Source organism: Procambarus clarkii, chromosome 5 (genome assembly GCF_040958095.1).
Source record: "Procambarus clarkii isolate CNS0578487 chromosome 5, FALCON_Pclarkii_2.0, whole genome shotgun sequence".
In the NCBI taxonomy this organism is placed as follows: Eukaryota; Metazoa; Arthropoda; class Malacostraca; order Decapoda; family Cambaridae; genus Procambarus; species Procambarus clarkii.
This window is the reverse complement of record NC_091154.1, coordinates 11,889,930-11,905,440: the sequence shown is the minus strand read 5'-3', so window position 1 is coordinate 11,905,440 and position 15,511 is coordinate 11,889,930. Positions and strand designations below refer to the sequence as shown.

Below are 15,511 nucleotides of genomic sequence, written 5' to 3'. Positions count from 1 at the left end.
AGACAGCACTCATCTTCCTATGTTTAAATCCCTAAACTTGCTAAATATTAACTCCCTCCACACATTCTCTTGTGTCAACTACATTTACAAAACCCTGTTCTTAAATGCAAGCTCTGAAACTCTCCCTGGACAGATGTAATAGGACCCATTATCATCACACCAGAAATAAATATCTCTTTGATATCCCCAGGGTCAAACTTAATCTGTGTAAACACTCTATGCAAGTTAAGGGATCTAGTCTATGGAACTCACTCCCTAGTGAATTGAAAAGCTGTCAAACTTTTGCCTCATTTAAAAGCAAAACCAAAAAGTACCTAATTTCATCATCGTAGTTTCCTACACTGAGCTTTAAATTTGCTCTGTATCCAGTGTTATCCAATCTCCTAATTTTTATGTACTTAACCCAAACAACCTTATCATTGTGTTCATTGCTGTCTTCTTTTATGTGCTAGCCATATGCTGTATTGTGCCTACTAATTTTTGTCAACTACCATTCAAGCTGTCATTGCAATCAATCTTAGCTACCTATGTGCTTTAATATACTGTACCTACAATATTCTCTCATCTTTTATTTTTTTTCTTGCCTTGTAACTGTTATCATTTTTTATAAATTTTGCAAGTATTTACCTACTTAAAATTTTCTTAGATTAAGGACCTGCCCGAAACGCTGCGCGTGCTAGTGGCTTTACAAGATTGTAATTCCTATATTATGTATCCTCACAATCCCAATGTACCTTCTTGTATATATATATATATATATATATATATATATATATATATATATATATATATATATATATATATATATATATATAAATAAATAAATAAATAAATAAATAAATAAGTAAAACATATTCAACGTTTTGAGTAAGGGTACCGAGTGCTGTCTGGGGCCAGTTTGTTATTGTTCTAATAGAAGCTTTGTGTTGAGTAATTAGAGGACGTAAATGATTTTGGGTAGTAGAACCCCAAACACAAATACTAAAATTTAGATAAGGATAGAGGAGAGAGTAATAGAGCGTCACCAGGGCAGGGCGAGGTACATAATATCTGATCTTAGAAAGAATGCCAACAGTTTTAGAAACTTTTTTTGCTATATTTAGAATGTGTCCCTGGAAATTCAGCTTGTTATCGATGAGGACACCAAGGAATTTGCCATCAACTTTGTTACTGATTTGTATATTGTTTATTCTTAGATTAATTTCATTTGAGGATTTATTGCCAAATAAAATATAGAAAGTTTTGTCAGTGTTAAGGGCGAGTTTGTTAGCAGTTAGCCTAAGATTGACATTATTTAGTTCATTTTATTCACTGATATTTAGTGCAAGAGGGTCAGGACTCGAAAAAATGAAGGTTGTGGCATTAGCAAATAACATTGGTTTGAGGTGTTGAGAGGCATTTGGAAGGTCATTAAATTAATGTAGAAGAGAATAAGGAGAGGGCCAAGTATGCTGCCCTGTGGAACACCAGTGTTGATGGGTAGGGTGGGAGAAATGGAATTATTCACAGAAACATACTGGAGCCTGTCAGTAAGGCAAGACTGAAGGTACTGCAGGGAGTGACCTCTGACTCCATAATGATGTAATTTAAGAAGAAGGTTTTGGTGGGTGACAGTGTCAAAAGCCTTACGTAGGTCAACAAATAACCCCAACAGGGAAGTCATTTTTATCAAGAGCTGCATGAATCAAGTTAAGCATACTAATAAGTGCATCGTTAGTGCTCTTTTTTGGGTCTGAAGCCATATTGACAAGAGCTTAGTATATTGTGTTTGGCTAGATAAGAGTAAAGCTGCTTGTAGATTAGTTTTTCAAATATTTTTGACAAGTTTGGCAGAATTGATATAGGTCTGAAGTTGTTGACATCAGTGAAATCACCACATTTATGGACTGGGGTTACTCTCGTTTTTTTTAGAATATCTGGAAAGGTTTGGAGTTCAAGTAATTTGTTGTAGAGCAATGCAATAACAGGGGCTAAAGATCTGGAGTTTTTTGTAAATCAGAGTTGGTATCTCAGCAAGGGCACTAGACTTGGTTCTAAGAGAAAGGATTATCTCATTAACATCAGTGGAATTAGCAGGAGTTTGGTACAGAGACTCTGGATAGTTTACTGTAAGGTAGTCCTGAACATTAGTATAGGAGGATGGAAATATCATTAGCAAGGGATGACCCAATGGATGAGAAGAACCTATTGAATTCAATAGCAGTTTCAGAGGCTGAAAGCACACCATCGATATTGGACAGGAGTATTATTTTTTATATAAAATCTTTTGTTATCCTAATATTTGGGAGATAGTGCTCCATGTTTTCTTAATGTTGCCTTTAATTTGGGTAAATTTATTTTAGTAGTATTTTATTTTGGCTCTCCTAATCACTTTAGACAGCAATGATGAATAAATCTTTGAAAATTCTTTGGAGACGACTCCTAACCTATACTCAAGGTCATGTTTGTTAATAATAGATGTAAGTATCCCCCTTGGTAAGCCAAGGATTGTTTATCCGTTTAGTTGTGATTTGTTTCGTTAGCAAATCGATAGTGGAAGTTATGGAGGCTGAGAGTTCTCTGAAGAAATGTTTACACTGCTAGAGTGATGTCCCCTATGTTACATAATTCAGCCTCTCAGTTGATATTAGCAGCAGCAGCACATAAAATTGCTTATAGAAGTTTCATTGTGCAGCCTAACGCTTATCTTCCTTGTCTCTAGAGGTGGTTTATTAATGTTGGTTAGGAGAAATGATGGGTAATGGTCTGTGGTCCTATCAGTGATTATCCCTGATGTAAGTGGAGAGGTTATGTTAGTCCAGATGTGGTCAAGAGCAGAGGCAGTACTATCAGTAACTCTAGTAGGTCTAGTGCTTAAGGGTATGAGGAAGCAGGAATTCATACAGTTGAGGAAACTAGCAGCAGGAGGGTTATCAGGCTCGCAGAGGTCAATATTAAAGTCCCCTGAGATAACTAGGTGGCTTTTGTTCAGTTTGTTCTTTAGTATTAAATTTCTGAGGTTAGAGTTGAATTTGGACACATCAGTGTTAGGACTTCTATAGACTGCTCCCACAGTCAGGACAGACTCGGCATCCTTGAACTGAAACAGGCAAAGATATACTCTCCATAGGAGTCTCTAGTTTTAATTACATTTAAGCAAGTTAGTTCTCGGCGGTAGTAAAGAGCAGTACCACCACCTCTCTGAGTAGAACGACAGTTGTGAATGGCTGAGAAGTTTGGTATATTGTAGAGTTGACTAGTGTCCTCTTTTAACCACCTTTCAGTAAGCACAACAAAAGATAATTTATTGTGAACTGTTTGAATTAGGACACTAACATCATCATCTCTTAGAGCTCTTACATTCGAGTTAATTACAGAAACATTGTGATTATGTGTTAATACATTGTTTACATCATGTGCTGTAAAATACCTGCAATTTTGATCATTCAAGGGATGATTAGCATCATAGATACTAGATAAGAGGTTTAGTTCAGGGCCTATACCAGTTTGCATTTTAAGAGGGTTCTTTGACGGTAAAAAAGTACTTCTAAAAAGATCTAGATATAAAAAAAATATACAAAGATATACAAAAACAGGGTAGATTGCTTAAAGGTACTCTCAGGTACACTGCAAGTAATAATTTGCACTTGAAGACACAGACAAAGCCAGGAGAACAATGGAGCCAGGGAGTCTAGAGAGGCTATAGGCAACCTGGGTTACAAAGAAAAATAAGTTTTATAAAAATCTTAAAGTAATATAAACTTAATGCTAATTTACTAAGAATAGCTTAGTTATGATCTTAAAATTTGTATGAACTTAAGAAAAAAATTAAAATGAACTAAAATAATTAATTCCAATAGATGACCAATATAAATTAAATTGACTTTACTTTAGGGGATTAATTTAAATCAATAGTTTACTACACTAAAGTAATTACACTATAGTAAATCTCTAAAGCTAAACTATAACAAAATGAGGTAGATTACTTTGAGGTACACAGGTACCCTGATAGTTAACACTAGAGAACACAGACAAAGCCAAGGTACAATGGAGCAAGGGAGTATGGGGAGGCTAGGCAGCCTGGTGACAAGGGGGTTAAATAATAAGAGGCACAGGTTAAAGGGTCAATCTGACCTGACTAACTGATAGAGCCAGTCGGGCCAGTCAAACCACTCTGGTTGATAAATATCTCTCAACAATCACGAAAAAGTTTATTGACAGTAGAGAGGTGAGAGAGCAAAGAGCCAGAGCTCAACCCACGCAAGCACAACCAGGTTACACACACACTATTAAAGGAAACACATCTCTACAAACATTACAACTCACCTTGACTCCCGACGGGAAGACCTCGTCCCTGGGACCTGCAGGGCCGTACAGGACCGCTGTAACGCGGTGGCCGTGTCTATGGAGCACAGAGGCGATCTGGGCTATCACCACCAGATCCTCGCCGCCCCCAAGGGCCACCACCACCACCCCGGGGCCTTCTCCGTCGCCAGCAGGGCTACCCTCACCGTCAGGGACATCGTCTGAGTGCCCGGATAGGGTACCAGGGTGGTCCAGGACGCTGGCATCCTGCTCCCCGCTTTCAGGGTGTGACGAGGCTACTGCGGAGTCCCTAAATGCCGCTTCAGGGCCTCCGGGGTCATTGTCGTCAGTTTTAGAATCTTCAGGGACTTTGGGGATGGTACCAGGGCTTCTGGACACAATATCAGGGCCTTCAGGTGAACTTGAGTTGGATTCGGAAGGAATTTGAGACACTCGTTCTGATGTCTTGTGAAGAGAGTCGGAAGTTACCTGGAAATATTCATTACATTCGATGAGTGATATTCTCTCTCTCTCTCTCTCTCTCTCTCTCTCTCTCTCTCTCTCTCTCTCTATCTCTCTCTCTCTCTATCTCTCTCTCTCTCTCTCTCTCTCTCTCTCTCTCTCTCTCTCTCTCTCTCTCTCTCTCTCTCTCTCTCTCTCTCTCTCTCTCTCTCTCTCTCTCTATCTCTCTCTCTCTCTCTCTCTCTCTCTCTCTCTCTCTCTCTATCTCTCTCTCTCTCTCTCTCTCTCTCTCTCTCTCTCTCTCTCTCTCTCTCTCTCTCTCTCTCTCTCTCTCTCTCTCTCTCTCTCTCTCTCTATCTCTCTCTCTCTCTCTCTCTCTCTCTCTCTCTCTCTCTCTCTCTCTCTCTCTCTCTCTCTCTCTCTCTCTCTCTCTCTCTCTATCTCTCTCTCTCTCTCTCTCTCTCTCTCTCTCTCTCTCTCTCTCTCTCTCTCTCTCCTCTCTCTCTCTCTCTCTCTCTCTCTCTCTCTCCTGTTGTTTATGACGAAAATGTAATCGGATAATATATTATGAATACAATTGACATTAGATCAATACTTTTAATAATAATAATAATAATAATAATAATAATAATAGTAATAAAAATAATAAGAATAACCAATATAAGCAGAATATAAACAGAACTTTAGAACACTAGAAACTTAGAACACTGGAACCTTCGAACACAAGAAATTTGGAACACTACAACCTTGAAACACTAGAACTTTAGAATACTAAAACACCAACAGAAGACACTAACAGAGGTCACCAACAGAGGACACTAACAGAGGACACAAACAGAGGTCACCAACAGAGGACACCAACAGAGGACACCAACAGAGGACACCAACAGAGGACACCAACAGAGGACACCAACAGAGGACACCAACAGAGGACACCAACAGAGGACACCAACAGAGGACACCAACAGAGGACACCAACAGAGAACACCAACAGGTCACCAACAGAGGACAAAAACAGAGGTCACCAATAGAGGACAAAAACAGAGGACACAAACAGAGGTCACCAACAGAGGTCACCAACAGAGGAAACCAACAGAGGACACCAACAAAGGACACCAACAGAGGAAACCAACAGAGAAAAACAACAAAGGACCCCAACAGAGGTCACTAACAGAGGACACTAACAGAGGTCACCAACAAAGGACACCAACAGAGGACACCAATAGAGGACACCAACAGAGGACACCAACACACGACACCAACAGAGAACACCAACAGGGGTCACCAGCAAAGGACACCAACAGAGAACACCAACAGAGGTCACCAACAGAGGACAAAAACAGAGGACACCAACAGAGGTCACCACCAGAGGTCATCAACAGAGGTCACCAACAGAGGACACCAACAGATGTCACCAACAGAGGTCATCAACAGAGGACACCAACAGAGGACACCAACAGCGGACACCAACAGAGGTCATCAACAGAGGACACCAACAGATGTCACTAACAGAGGACACTAACAGAGGTCACCAACAAAGGACACCAACAGAGGACACCAATAGAGGACACCAACAGAGGACACCAACACACGACACCAACAGAGAACACCAACAGGGGTCACCAGCAAAGGACACCAACAGAGAACACCAACAGAGGTCACCAACACACGACACCAACAGAGAACACCAACAGAGGACACCAACAAAGGACACCAACAGAGGACACCAACAGAGAACACCAACAGAGGACACCAACAGAGGACACCAACAGAGGACACCAACAGAGGACACCAACAGCGGACACCAACAGAGGACACCAACAGCGGACACCAACAGAGGTCACCAACACACGACACCAACAGAGAACACCAACAGAGGACACCAACAAAGGACACCAACAGATGTCACCAACAGAGGTCATCAACAGAGGACACCAACAGAGGACACCAACAGCGGACACCAACAGAGGTCATCAACAGCGGACACCAACAGAGGTCATCAACAGCGGACACCAACAGAGGTCATCAACAGCGGACACCAACAGAGGTCATCAACAGCGGACACCAACAGAGGTCATCAACAGAGGACACCAACAGAGGACACCAACAGCGGACACCAACAGAGGTCATCAACAGCGGACACCAACAGAGGACACCAACAGCGGACACCAACAGAGGTCACCAACAGAGGACAAAAACAGAGGACACCAACAGAGGACACCAACAGATGTCACCAACAGAGGTCATCAACAGCGGACACCAACAGAGGACACCAACAGCGGACACCAACAGAGGTCACTTGTAACACTGTAAAAGTGTTTGCTTTAGTTTTATTTAATACATAGAGATTCAGGAGTCACAGACAGGGATTTGAGAGGCGCCAAGTTGTCGGCCTGAGACTCACACCTCTAAGCGTTAATGACCTCAAGTGACCTGAGGTCAGATCATGCAAATTTCACCTTGCTTCTGCTAATCTTATAATTGGAGCCTGGTAGCCTTCAAACATGCCGACGTTTAAGGAGTGGCTTGGTAGAGTGCCTGAGGCTATCTACTTGTGGGCGGAGTTAGCGAATAATTGAATATCGAATAATGCAGGAGAAGATGCCCATTGGGGCGAGCGTTGAAGTGGGGACAGCTGAAGAGAAGTCGGTGAGAGGAAATGCTGGAGTTGAAAAGAAAAGTGCCAGGGCTTGACCCAGCTGCGTGTCAATATGTCGATGCTGCAAACAACCCTACAACTGGCTAGGCTGGGAGACGGGTCTGGAAGGCGGCAGTGGCAGTTCTATTCTTGCTGCTGTTGTGTGGTGCTTCTTCTTTCTTCTTCTGTTCTTCTTTCTTCTGTCTTCTTTCTTCTTTCTATTTCTTCATGTTTCGTGTAATCATCTGATGTTTGTACTCGGAGTAGTCACTGTTGAAGAGGTCAGGTGACAGTGTAGACTCATCGCATTCCTCGAAGATTACGTTGTTATGCAGATTGAATGTGTTTTCTGGATAGGCTTGCTTCATGATGTCTGCCGTCATGTACATCTGGCTGGAGAACCATCTGAACTCGGGCGATCCAACTTCATTCCTGTCACGCTGTTAACGCACTCCTGCTATTTCCGGAGTTTCTTCACAATCTGTCTCCTGGGCTGAGGCTGGTGATTGTGCTTCAACGTCAATCGAGGCAGTAGAGTCATCATCGGAAGACAAGTGTTGGTTTGCAGATGCATCAGGTGTAGGTGCCTGTGAAGCTGGTGTAGTCTCAGGTGCGGCTGGTGTAGTTACTGGGGAAGCTGGTGTAGTCTCAGGTACCACTGGAGAAATAGATGGTTCGTCTGGAGTAGTAGCAGTGTGCAAGGATGTTGCAGAATCTGTAGCAGGTTGCACAGGGTGGGCGTCAGCAGACAGGATATCTGCCAATGCAGTTGAAGGGATGGTGATGTTGATGTTAGAAGCAGAAGTGGTATTTGTTGCTGAAGTCGTAGCATTGGTGTTGGCTGAGGCTGTTGTTGTGAAGAGCTCGTCACGAACAGTAAATGTTGGTAAACCGTTGTCAGCGTACATGATGTTCAGAATTCGTACAAATTCCTTGGTGTTCGTGCCTGCTATCATTTCAGCAGTGCGGATGAGTCCCATTATGACATTGTGGTTCTTGTTAGGGAGCAGCATCTGGTGTGGTGAGGGCTGGCTTGTTGATTCAGCAAAGTAAAGCTAAAGAGGAGTTAGCTACTAGGTTTCCCAATATATACTCGGAGAGCTATCGATTCGGGAGCATTAAGAGACGAGACAGCAGAGCAGAGCAGAGCAGAAGACAGCCTAGCCAGGGAGGCTGTCAGCCGGCGGGGCGGGACAGTCTCTATCAACTACAGACCCCCCCCCCCCTTCTATCCAGCTATAGGCAGACACTTGGTGAGTTGAACATTAAGGTGACTTGGTCGTGCTTACATATGTTGTGTGAGGATCAGGGGCAGTCAAGTTGTAGGGGTCTCAAATTCTTGGATGATGACTCACATTGCATATTAAACTTGAACATATGAATTGCTTAAATTATGATACTTATGTGAAATATAATTTATGAATTTATTATTAAATTGTCTTTAACTTTGCTCCCTAGAGTTTTGAGTTGAGGTGAGAAAGCCTCTGCGGTTAATGGGTTCATGATTTTAATGAGTACATGATACAGATGGAACAGACTAATAATGACCTCGTGTTAACATCTTTGAGAATTTTGTGATACAGACAAGTTCCATTCCTTGTCTTGTATGTAATGGTCTAGAATGGATGGTGGCAGCATTTCTTCTTCTATTATCTACTCTTCTACTTCTACTATCTACTTTCACACTTCTACTTATCTATTCCTCTCCCTCCACCCCTCTCCGAACTCTCCCTTTCATCTGATGACCCTCCTCGCTCCTCCCACCTCTCTACCTCTCTCCCCCACACCCTCGCTCCTCCCACCTCTCTACCTCTCTCACCCACACCCTCACTAATTACTTCATTATTCATCTCTTTCCTTTCGTTTCTCTTATACGTTTGTGGCAGTGAAATATATTCTAGAGTTCTCTAGAGTTTCGGGTTGCTGATCAAGGTACGGCGCCTTGTAGTCCCCGCACCTAGGTAGTCGAATACCTAGGTTACAAGGTGTTGAACGAGAGGGGCTGCCGTAGGAACTCTGGAGGTGCTCTAGAATAGTTAGCTAACTGGGGACGGGATAACGGACTAGAGAGAGCTGTTTCCCCCGGCCTCGTTAGTTAACTGGGGGGTGGAATAATGGACAAGAGAGAGCTATTTCCCCCCACCCCCCGTTACACACTAACATAGGACACCAACAGAGGACACCAACAGAGAGCACCAACAGAGGACTCCAATAGAGGGACACCAACAGAGGGACACAAACAGAGGACACCAACAGAGGTCACCAATAGAGGACACCAACAGAGAACACCAACAGAGGACACCAATAGAGGGACACCAACAGAGGGACACAAACAGAGGACACCAACAGAGGTCACCAATAGAGGACACCAATAGAGGGACACCAACAGTGGTCACCAACACAGGACACCAACAGACGTCATCAACAGAGGACACCAACAGAGGACACCAACAGAGAACACCAACAGAGGACACCAATAGAGGGACACCAACAGAGGGACACAAACAGAGGACACCAACAGAGGTCACCAATAGAGGACACCAACAGAGGTCACCAACAGTGGTCACCAACACAGGACACCAACAAGAGGTCACCAACCGAAGGACACCAACAGCGGACACCAACAGAGGGACACCAACAGTGGACACATACAGAGCGACAAAAACAGAAGACACCAACAGAGGTAACCAACAGAGGTAACCAACAGAGGTCACCAACAGAGGTCACCAACAGAGGTCACCAACAGAGGACACAAACAGAGGTCACCAACAGAGGTCGTCAACATCAACATCATCAGTTGATGTTGATGACATCAACAGACGTCATCAACAAAGGACACCAACAGAGGTGTCACCAACAGAGGTCACCAACAGAGGACAAAAATAAAGGACACCAACAGAGGTCCCCAACAAAGGACACCAACAGAGGGACACCAACAGAGGATACCAACAGAGGTCACCAACAGAGGTCAATAACAGAGGACACCAACAGAGGGACACAGATAAAGGTCGCCAACATAGGACATCAACAGACGTCATCAACAGAGGACACCAACAGAGGACACCAACAGAGAGCACCAACAGAGGACACCAATAGAGGGACACCAACAGAGGGACACAAACAGAGGATACCAACAGAGGTCACCAACAGAAGACACCAACAGAGGGACACCAACAGAGGACACATACAGAGCGACAAAAACAGAAGACACCAACAGAGGTAACCAACAGAGGTAACCAACAGAGGTCACCAACAGAGGACACAAACAGAGGTCACCAACAGAGGTCACCAACAGAGGACAAAATAGAGGACACCAACAGAGGTCACCAACAGATAACACCAACATAGGACACCAACAGAGGTCACCAACAGTGGTCACCAACACAGGACACCACAGGACTCTGTTGGTGTCCACACCAACAGTGGACACCAACAGAGCGACAAAAACAGAAGACACCAACAGAGTTCACCAACAGAGGTAACCAACAGAGGACACAAACAGAGGTCACCAACAGAGGTCACCAACAGAGGACAAGAATAGAGGACACCAACAGAGGTCACCAACAGATAACACCAACAGAGGTCCCCAACATAGGACACCAACAGAGGGACACAACCAGCGGATACCAACAGAGGTCACCAACAGAGGTCACTAACAGAGGACACAAACAGAGGTCGCCAACATAGGACATCAACAGACGTCATCAACAGAGGACACCAACAGAGGACACCAACAGAGGGACACCAACAGAGGGACACCAATAGAGGGATACAAACAGACGTCACCAACGGAGGGACACCAACAGAGGGACACAAACAGAGAACACAAACAGAGGAGAACCAACAGAGGACACCAATAGAGGGACACCAACAGAGGGACACAAACAGAGGATACCAACAGAGGTCACCAACAGAGGACACCAACAGAGGGACACCAACAGTGGACACATACAGAGCGACAAAAACAGAAGACACCAACAGAGGTAACCAACAGAGGTAACCAACAGAGGTCACCAACAGAGGACACAAACAGAGGTCACCAACAGAGGTCACCAACAGAGGACAAAATAGAGGACACCAGCAGAGGTCACCAACAGATAACACCAACATAGGACACCAACAGAGGTCACCAACAGTGGTCACCAACACAGGACACCAACAGAGGGACACCAACAGTGGACACCAACAGAGCGACAAAAACAGAAGACACCAACAGAGTTCACCAACAGAGGTAACCAACAGAGGACACAAACAGAGGTCACCAACAGAGGTCACCAACAGAGGACAAGAATAGAGGACACCAACAGAGGTCACCAACAGATAACACCAACAGAGGTCCCCAACATAGGACACCAACAGAGGGACACAACCAGCGGATACCAACAGAGGTCACCAACAGAGGTCACTAACAGAGGACACAAACAGAGGTCGCCAACATAGGACATCAACAGACGTCATCAACAGAGGACACCAACAGAGGACACCAACAGAGGGACACCAACAGAGGGACACTAATAGAGGGATACCAACAGACGTCACCAACGGAGGGACACCAACAGAGGGACACAAACAGAGAACACAAACAGAGGAGAACCAACAGAGGACACCAATAGAGGGACACCAACAGAGGGACACAAACAGAGGATACCAACAGAGGTCACCAACAGAGGACACCAACAGAGGGACACCAACAGTGGACACATACAGAGCGACAAAAACAGAAGACACCAACAGAGGTAACCAACAGAGGTCACCAACAGAGGACACAAACAGAGGTCACCAACAGAGGTCACCAACAGAGGACAAAATAGAGGACACCAACAGAGGTCACCAACAGATAACACCAACATAGGACACCAACAGAGGTCACCAACAGTGGTCACCAACACAGGACACCAACAGAGGGACACCAACAGTGGACACCAACAGAGCGACAAAAACAGAAGACACCAACAGAGTTCACCAACAGAGGTAACCAACAGAGGACACAAACAGAGGTCACCAACAGAGGTCACCAACAGAGGACAAGAATAGAGGACACCAACAGAGGTCACCAACAGATAACACCAACAGAGGTCCCCAACATAGGACACCAACAGAGGGACACAACCAGCGGATACCAACAGAGGTCACCAACAGAGGTCACTAACAGAGGACACAAACAGAGGTCGCCAACATAGGACATCAACAGACGTCATCAACAGAGGACACCAACAGAGGACACCAACAGAGGGACACCAACAGAGGGACACTAATAGAGGGATACCAACAGACGTCACCAACGGAGGGACACCAACAGAGGGACACAAACAGAGAACACAAACAGAGGAGAACCAACAGAGGACACCAATAGAGGGACACCAACAGAGGGACACAAACAGAGGATACCAACAGAGGTCACCAACAGAGGACACCAACAGAGGGACACCAACAGTGGACACATACAGAGCGACAAAAACAGAAGACACCAACAGAGGTAACCAACAGAGGTAACCAACAGAGGTCACCAACAGAGGACACAAACAGAGGTCACCAACAGAGGTCACCAACAGAGGACAAAATAGAGGACACCAACAGAGGTCACCAACAGATAACACCAACATAGGACACCAACAGAGGTCACCAACAGTGGTCACCAACACAGGACACCAACAGAGGGACACCAACAGTGGACACCAACAGAGCGACAAAAACAGAAGACACCAACAGAGTTCACCAACAGAGGTAACCAACAGAGGACACAAACAGAGGTCACCAACAGAGGTCACCAACAGAGGACAAGAATAGAGGACACCAACAGAGGTCACCAACAGATAACACCAACAGAGGTCCCCAACATAGGACACCAACAGAGGGACACAACCAGCGGATACCAACAGAGGTCACCAACAGAGGTCACTAACAGAGGACACAAACAGAGGTCGCCAACATAGGACATCAACAGACGTCATCAACAGAGGACACCAACAGAGGACACCAACAGAGGGACTCCAACAGAGGGACACTAATAGAGGGATACCAACAGACGTCACCAACGGAGGGACACCAACAGAGGGACACAAACAGAGAACACAAACAGAGGAACACCAACAGAGGACACCAACGGAGGGACACCAACAGAGGGACACAAACAGAGGATACCAACAGAGGTCACCAACAGAGGACACCAACAGAGGGACACCAACAGTGGACACATACAGAGCGACAAAAACAGAAGACACCAACAGAGGTAACCAACAGAGGTAACCAACAGAGGTCACCAACAGAGGACACAAACAGAGGTCACCAACAGAGGTCACCAACAGAGGACAAAATAGAGGACACCAACAGAGGTCACCAACAGATAACACCAACATAGGACACCAACAGAGGACACCAACAGAGGGACACCAACAGAGGGACACCAATAGAGGGATACCAACAGACGTCACCAACGGAAGGACACCAACAGAGGGACACAAACAGAGAACACAAACAGAGGAACACCAACAGAGGACACCAACGGAGGGACACCAACAGAGGGACACCAACAGAGGGACACAAACAGAGGACACAAACAGAAGGACACCAACAGACCTGACCAACAAAGGACACCAACAGAGGACACCAACAGAGGACACCAACACACGACACCAACAGAGAACACCAACAGAGGTCACAAACAGAGGACAAAAAACAGAGGACACCAACAGAGGACACCAACAGAGGTCACCACCAGAGGTCATCAACAGAGGTCACCAACAGAGGACACCAACAGAGGTCACCAACAGAGGTCATCAACAGAGGACACCAACAGAGGACACCAACAGCGGACACCAACAGAGGTCACTAACAGAGGACACCAACAGAGGGACACAAACAGAGGTCGCAACATAGGACATCAACAGACGTCATCAACAGAGGACACCAACAGAGGACACCAATAGAGGGACACCAACAGAGGGACACAAACAGAGGATACCAACAGAGGTCACCAATAGAGGGACACCAACAGAGGTCACCAACAGACGACACCAACAGAGGTTACCAACAGAGGTCACCAACAGAGGTCAACAACAGAGGACACTAACTGAGGACACCAACAGAGATCACCAACAAAGGACACCAACAGAGAACACAAACAGAGGTCACCAACAAAGGACACCAACAGAGGTCACCAACAGCGGACACCAACAGAGGAACACCAACAGAGGGACACCAAGAGAAGACACCAACAGAGGGACACAAACAGAAGACAAAACAGAGGTCACCAACAGAGGTCATCAACAGAGGACACAAACAGAGGTCACCAACAGAGGTCACCAACAGTGGACAAAAATTGAGGACACCAACAAAAGTCACCAACACAGGTCCCCAACATAAGACACCATCAGAGAACACCAACAGAGGACACCAACAGAGGGACACCAACAGAGGGACACAAACAGAGGACACCAACAGAGGGACACAAACAGAGGTCGCAAACAAAGGACACCAACAGAGGGACACCAACAGAGGAACTTAAACAGATAACACCAACAGAGGGACACCAATAGAGGACACCAACAGAGGACACAACAGAGGACACCAACAGAAGGACACAAACAGAGGACACCAGCAGAGGGACACCAGCAGAGGGCACCAACAGAGGGACACCAACAGAGTGACACCAACAGAGGGACACAAACAGAGGACACCAACAGAGGTACACCAACAGAGGAACACCAACAGAGGACACCAACAGTGGTCACTAACAGAGGACACCAACAGAGGGACACCAACAGAAGTCCCCAACATAGGACACCAACAGAGAGACACCAACAGAGGGACACAAACAGAAGACACCAACAGAGGAACACCAACAGAGGGACACAAACAGAGGACACCAACAGAGGTACACCAACAGAGGAACACCAACAGAGGATACCAACAGTGGCCACTAACAGAAGACACCAACAGAAGTCCTCAACATAGGTCACCAACAGAGAGACACCAACAGAGGACACCAACAGAGGTCACCAACAGAGGTCACCAACAGAGGACACAAACAGAGGTCACCAACAGAGGTCACCAACAGAAAACAAAAAAAGAAGACACGTACAGAGGTCACCAACAGACAACACCAACAGAGGTCCCCAACATAGGACA

The 15,511-nt window shown here is 45.4% G+C and overlaps 1 protein-coding gene across 2 annotated transcripts in view; it reads right to left on the bottom strand.

Annotated features, from left to right (window-relative positions):
- The window catches only part of LOC123761738 (UDP-glucuronosyltransferase 1A7-like), a 105,176-nt gene that overhangs the window by 72,848 nt on the left and 16,817 nt on the right, over positions 1 to 15,511 (bottom strand). For both annotated transcript variants that reach the window (XM_069339453.1, XM_069339448.1), the window contains exon 2: positions 4,306 to 4,773. In XM_069339453.1, the coding sequence (XP_069195554.1) occupies positions 4,306 to 4,773 (468 nt within the window). The remainder of the gene's footprint in view (positions 1 to 4,305; positions 4,774 to 15,511) is intronic.